Raw genomic sequence first — 6,894 nt, forward strand, 5'->3', positions numbered from 1 at the left:
TGTGTTGTTTTTTTACAAACAAGAATTCCAAAGGACATACATGAGAGGGTCCCCAGTATATTCTCTGTCTTGTAAGGGGTCCTTGGCTGAACAAATGTTGAGAACTAAGTGTAAACATGTGATTTACACCAAATGACCCCATCTTAGGTGTTAAATTGAGGTTGCCAGAATGACAAACACTTCATTTGCACAGTGGAAAGTTGCTCAGGCTGTTAATTGGAGAAACCAAAGCCTCCCGGCCCCTTGGACAGGCTGGACCTCTCCTAGTGCTCAATTTCACATCACAACACCAGGCACACCAGAGGATTCTGTTCATCTGTTGACAAGAGTCTCGCTGGGTATAAGCAGGAAAACATATATTTATTTGTACTCTCTTCCTGGCAGGGAAAGTCAAGTAACAGACAGACAAGATTTAATTTATTGATTTATTACAGAACTTTCCAAAAAAAAAGCACAACTCATGACTCTAAACACAAGATCCCTGTATCAGTCTGGTAATGTACTGTAGCAAGTACACATTGTAAAAAAGGTCCACCCTGAGATTATCACCATCCAACAAGTCAGAGAGGCCACGCGTGTTTATGAAGATCTGACCAGCGCAGAAAACTCTGGAAAAAAAGAGAGAATTTAATCATCCTCTTATTTCATCAAACTACAACTACAAACATGACCTAACAGACTAAAGTGTGTAGCTCTGGCAATGACACTTTGTATGAGATAATTGTTAGCTGCTCTTAGGCTGCCTAGCAACAAACATAGAGCGGGCAAGGGTGGTAAATTTACAGCAAAGGATCATTTTAGTTTTAAATTGAGGTTTTATCCCAGTTTTTTCTATTTTGCTGATGGATTCTAGTCCTATCTGGTACTTTGTTTTCAAACGATTTACACCACGTGCCTATATTTAAGTGAATTTAATATGTTGGACTTGGAAAGATAACCTAAAAGAGATTTACATATAAAAGGTACATGTTTTAGTTTATATATAGTATAGCATAGTTTTTTGCTCCCACTGACAAACTTAAAAGAATAAGGTGAGTACACACCGTCTGAGACATGTTTTGCATTTCTTACAAATGATCAAATCGCTGTTTGTAGGAAATGCACTGACAACGTAACACAATGGCTGATGAAGCAGAAAAAAGCCGACCCCTGATCACCATCTAGAGTGAAGTGCTACTGAAACCTGCGCACCTTCCCGGCCAATCTTCCCGTCTCCGTCCGAGTCTCCCTCCAGCAGGAAACCTCTGGTCTCAGCTGCAGTCAGGAGCCTCGCTCCTTTGGAGAAGTTCCGCAGGAACAGTCTGATGAAGAGCAGGAATGATGCCCCACATTGAGAAAAACACACCAAACACACAAACAACCAAAGAGTAACAGAATGGATACCACAATAATGCAGGAAAACCATCAACAGATTGGTAAAATACAGCGTGACACATGAATTATTCTCGGAAAAGAATGTGTTTATGTCATTTTCTGTGTAGAAAACTCAACTGTAACTCATCCTGTTCTATAAAGCCGCTTTTGTCCTGGTCCAAAATCTTAAAGACCCTGTCGATCTCTGTTGGAGTTTTCTTGGATAAACCCACTGTCTTGAAAAACATCTTGGGGCTAAAGGAATCCTTCGCTGAAAAAGTGAAATCACAGATGCAACTTTAGATTAGATCTCTTTCAGTAAAAAGGATAATGTCCCATACTTTGAAGTTTCCTAAAACTACCGTGACAGACAGAAACAAATGGCTCGCATCCTGTGACAAAGAGCAAGACAGGTTCATTTCAATGCCCCAGTCATCTCCTCACCTTTACAAGCGTTAATAGCCAAAGTGATGTCCGAGGCTGCGAGAAAGTCGGTGATAGACATGGTGGTGGAGGCTCTGTTGTGGTGGGTGTTGCAGCCTGGTGCAATATATGACCAATGACGGGCAAAAAGTACTACTATTGGTGACAGTGAATAGGCTTCACCCCCCCTGGTGTCAGAAACCACCAGTGCCCTTCTGTCTGCTGTCACCTACAGCTGACCACTTTAGCAAACACTGTTTGTGTGTGTATGTGTGTGTCTGTGTGTGTGTGTGTCTGTGTGTATCTCATCATTGCACAGTTGTTTCTTCTAGAGTGGTTTCTCCAGGGGCCAGAAGTCATAGTTGATTTAAAATCTACCTAAACAGCGTCTGTCTGTGAGCAAAACTCACAGTCAGTGAGGTTATGTTTGGTGCATTGGGAGGGAACGAGGGAACCCGGCTGGCCTGCATTTCCTCTTCTCTCATGTTGCCAGCCAGCCACACAGTCACTGCCTGCTCGTGGTCATCCCTGGCAGTGTCTCCTCAGGCTGTAAACATCCTGTTATTATGGCCTCTGTCACTTTCAGGCTGCGCTCCATGGAGCTGTCTGCACTCACGGTCACCTTGTTCCCACATGCTGCATTTAGCATATGAAGAGCTCTGTTCTCAAAAGAGAGGTGCTCATTTTACAAAAATACTGAACATGTTATAGAAACATGACAATCACACTCACACACAAATGAATGCACGTAATTATTAGCTAATTTACTTGCTAACTCAGGTTACACAATTAAATCTTAAGCAATGTGTAAGTGTCTTAAGCAAAAAGTAAATAGGTGTAAATGGGTTGGTAGTCCAATCCAAAGCAGTCAACCATGTTAACAGGAAGTCACACAAAGCTTCAAAGCCTAGCAATCATTTGCAACTGTAGGTATGACTTTGTATCATCTATGTGGAAAAGTATGGCAGGGAAACACAGCTTTTTAATCTCTGTGGGGTCGTTGTCAAGATGATCAATGTCATACATAGGCTAACTCCGCACGTAAAAAAGATGGTGCAACTGTTTTTTAATATGCGTTCATCAGGATGTAATGTTCAAAATGGATGAATCATATGTTTGAACAAAACCTTTAATTAAATGTGCTCTCAGCAATGTAGGGTGACGTTACTTCTTGTTGACGTTTGAAGTATTTCCAAAAAAAACGAGACTAGCTTGCCCCTCCCTCCTCCTCATCCCGTCCCCCACCCCTCTCTTCTGTGCTTCCACGCACTACCCAGCTTAGCTTCAGTGGTTTGACAATAACAAATGTGTGACCTGTGGAATATGAGTTTGAAATGAAACTTGCAAGTTGTAGTTTTTTGAGTTTGAAGGACTAGAAGCCCTCAGGTAATGTCATGTCTCTGGGTAAATATCATACCCGCTGAACACTGGCTGAAATAAAAATCTTAAAACACCATGTGGACAACAACAATGGCCTGATGGGGACAGCATATTGAGTCATGTTGCCGTGTGAGGCTGAGCCGTGCTTGTTTTCATGATTTGTACATTTGATGATCACAGGGTTTCCCATTGAAACTGCAAACACAAGACAGCATCAACTAATGGAATTCATTAAAAAAATGCAATTGTGATAAAGCAGTCGATGGGGGTCTCTGGAAAACCCCCTAATGAGGAATTCCCACATTTGCAGGTGGCTTGGCAGTTTGCAACTATTACATGCAGGAAATGGAGTCTGGTTAGCTGGCAACGTCATAAACGTTTGTTCTGACAAAACAGAAACCCTCCTCACAGTATCTCTCTTCATCACATTTGACCCCTTTTGTGTAACCGAAATCCACTCCATGGGACTGTTGTCAACCTTTCCTGCTTGCAAATGCCATTGTGATTCGAAAAGCAGTTTTAATCCACATATATTGTTATGGCTCCCATGTGTGAGATGCTGCTGATGCACGGGAATGACTGCGTCATACCGACCTGAACAGGCAGCGTGTGTGGGCCCAAGGCCCAGCAAGAGTGACGTGAACCTGGTTTCCTCAGGATGGACTATAGTGAGGCCTGGCGCAACCAGAGGGGCAGAGAAACGACACAAACATCCTCTGCTCCCCCCCACGTACTCGCCCCCCTCAGCCTCGTCCCTTTTCCACGCTCCGATGCTTGTTTTCAGGAAGACCAGGCTTCCTGCGTGATGGAGCGCTGGGTGAGAGGAGGAAGAGGGGGAAGGGACAAAGAGGAAAAGAAGGATAGGGATGGGGGTGACGGTCCTGTGCACGTATTGATTTGGGGGAGTTTGTTGCTTTGGTGGTTTTCTTGACAGGCACAGGCAGCTGGAAGGAGTTTAGGAAACATGGACAGGAAAAGATTACATTTATGTCTTTTACCTGAGAGACGTCTTGGTCCATGCAAGGGACAGGGAGCAGCCTGATGCGCCACTGGGCTTTATTTGAAGGAAATAAGTGTTTTTTGTGTACATGTAGACATGACGCAGGGACATGGACATGGAACTTTTACATCCCTGACATACAAACTGTGACTGCTTTCTCCTTCCATTTGTGTTGGGAAAAAGTGAGCAATGGGACAATCAGCACAGGGCATGGAAACCAGCTGAGGTGAGTGTTACACAAACAGGTGGCATTTTACACAAATGAAAGAACCAGACAGTGTTGGATACTTTCTTGTCATGCACTGAATTGGTTTGTACAAATCTACATATCCATGATATGTAGATACAAAGCACGCAAAGCTTATCCTGTGATTGAGAGAGCTGGTAGACATCCAGCGTGTTATTCAAGGACCCTTTGACAGGATGTATCATAGATGCGTTCACACATTCTGGCTTTAATGGGGATTTATTGTGTGAGATTTGGCTTACAGGGCGGCTTTTCCCTTGTAGAATCAGTCCTAAATGAACTAACCAAACTAAATTTATCTTTTAGGTGAAAGCCAAAATAGATCAACTACAAAGTTTTTCAAATAAGCAACATGGTAGAATCACAGTAGAGACAGCTTGTGGTGTTTGTTTCTCACTCTGTTCACCAGTGTCTTTTTCTTTTTGTCGTTGCTCCTCTTTCTATCACAGTGTAGGTGACTTTTGCAGACTATGTTGCATCATTAGTGCTCATACCTTTACAAAAGATGTATATGAACAGGGTAGTTAGCAAGAGACTGAACCCCAAATTGCTCCCAGAGAGCACACTAGCTCCCCTTGGGTAAATCAGTGCAGCCCATTTGCCATTAAATCATTTTGTCGAGTACTTCTACGCTGGTTTAGTTCCAAGTGTTTCTCTAGATAACTTTTGTGAAGGATGTCCACTCCAAAGAAACATTTATTTCATTTTTGTGTTCATGTGTTAAGCTTTTGTTTACTGCATGATCATTTACATTTGACTGCTACTTATTCGCATAGAAGACTAGGCTAGTCTGTCTGTCACGCTGAAATAAATGTTTTCTGAAATATTGTGAGGTTAGAACAGAAACAGGAGGAACACGTGGATGGGAGAAGGTTGCTGAGATATTTTGCCCAGATTGGGTTTCTTAAGATGGATATTTGTCAGTAAATCTTTGGGTTGTTTGATGTGGCTGTGGTTGTTGCTGTTTATCCTGATGAGAGAGTGTGCGACTATGTTCCCTAACACCTGTTCCTGTATATCCTGATGGGTTCACTGCCCTGTTTACGACCTACATACTGTATCTTTACATAACTACGTTATGGAACAGGACAGTCCTTGACATCAATAAATCAATTTTTATGAGCCATTCATGAGAAAACTTGCCTTTCCATTGATATTCACAGTGGTGTTTCACACTTCTCTGTGTGGAAAGAATAAATATAAAAAGGTGTTCAGAACATGTGTCAAATTTCAGTAGAAACAATTTATCTTGACAGCCATTTTAATTCTATTGGTTGACTATGTCATCAGGTTAGACTTGTCCCGCTGCATGCTAAACTAATTCTCTAGTCCATTTGTCATGTCTGAAGCGTTGGACTTCTCAGACAGACAGAAAGACCTGTTCATCTATACATGCATCTCCGAGGAAATTGGTTGCTCCTCCTTTTTCCTGGGGTCAGTTACTGCCTGTTCTATTTCTATCTGACCAGCTGTGACCGTCTCAAATTCAGCCAAGATCCCTCCAACACCCGCTCCAAGCCCCACCCTCCAACGCCCATTCCACCTAACAGTTATATCTCACTTCTCTGTTTTGGCCCCAATCTTTCAATCTGTGTGGTTATCTATGGCATTCACTGTGTCTGTGCCTGTGTGTGTCTGCATGCATGTCACTCTCCTTTCTACTCTGTTTTGACATGAATCAATCAAGACTGGATGGGTGAGAGTTTGCATCTGTTCATGCATAACATATTTTGTGCATGTATTCTGTACTTTACATGGGCCCATGCTTGTGTCTACAGTGTGCATGTTGTTGCCTTTTAATTGACATTTTGCCTTATATTTTTATATGTCTCTCCAGTGTCAGCCTATGGATAAATATTTAGTCACTTGCATCTTTAATCACTTTAACAAACGTAAAAATATGTCTTTGAAATTTACTGTAAAAATATGATAGCCGGAACGGAAGCTTCTAAAATAAAAAAAATGAAAAAATAAATGACATGATCATTAAATAATGTGTCATTTAATGAACTAAAAACATTATCAAAATAACAGTTCATTTCTAATTTATCAAGTCATTTATTTATTTTTGATTTGGGCAGCTTCCGTCCTTTCTGCAGCTACTTGTCTCTAATGATTCCTGGTCGCTCTATTTCGTATCTGTTTGAGCTGTAACTAAGAGAAAATGCTGACTCATTGCATTTTTGACTTAAATGTGCCGCTGCTGTGCAACTGGATCAGGGCCTAATGAATACCAGCCAGCTTAGGATGCAAGTGATAGGATCCATGCTGGAACAAGACAGGGTGGGTTTGGGCGGGGGGAATTAGGGACTCCCTTGGGCGCCCCCCTTTTTGGAGAAGGGTGTAGGAGGTTGCAGCAAAGATAGTGGTGTCAAGAAGAGAGACTTGGTCTTGATTTATAGGTGTTCTGGACTGATGGGGCAATTCTGGGATCAAACCTCTAGGAGGGCTGAGCCCCCAATGAGAATGTAACACGAACATGGTGCCTTGC

The 6,894-nt window shown here is 42.2% G+C and overlaps 2 protein-coding genes across 2 annotated transcripts in view; one reads left to right on the forward strand and one right to left on the reverse strand.

Annotated features, from left to right (window-relative positions):
• Positions 1 to 428: 428 nt before the first annotated feature.
• LOC116671706 (parvalbumin, thymic) lies at positions 429 to 1,929 on the reverse strand. Its single transcript, XM_032503103.1, has 4 exons — positions 1,798 to 1,929; positions 1,492 to 1,624; positions 1,192 to 1,301; positions 429 to 608 (listed from the first exon to the last, which is right to left on the reverse strand). Exons 1-4 carry the CDS (start codon positions 1,856 to 1,858, stop codon positions 580 to 582), a joined length of 333 nt encoding a protein of 110 aa, XP_032358994.1. The 5' UTR covers positions 1,859 to 1,929; the 3' UTR covers positions 429 to 579.
• Positions 1,930 to 4,022: 2,093 nt separating this feature from the next.
• LOC116671453 (uncharacterized) overlaps positions 4,023 to 6,894 on the forward strand; it is a 16,768-nt gene continuing 13,896 nt past the window's right edge. Inside the window, exon 1 of the mRNA XM_032502754.1 lies at positions 4,023 to 4,382. The gene's annotated coding sequence lies outside the window, so the exon portion shown is untranslated. The remainder of the gene's footprint in view (positions 4,383 to 6,894) is intronic.

This window comes from Etheostoma spectabile, chromosome 21 (genome assembly GCF_008692095.1).
Source record: "Etheostoma spectabile isolate EspeVRDwgs_2016 chromosome 21, UIUC_Espe_1.0, whole genome shotgun sequence".
Classification (NCBI taxonomy): Eukaryota; Metazoa; Chordata; class Actinopteri; order Perciformes; family Percidae; genus Etheostoma; species Etheostoma spectabile.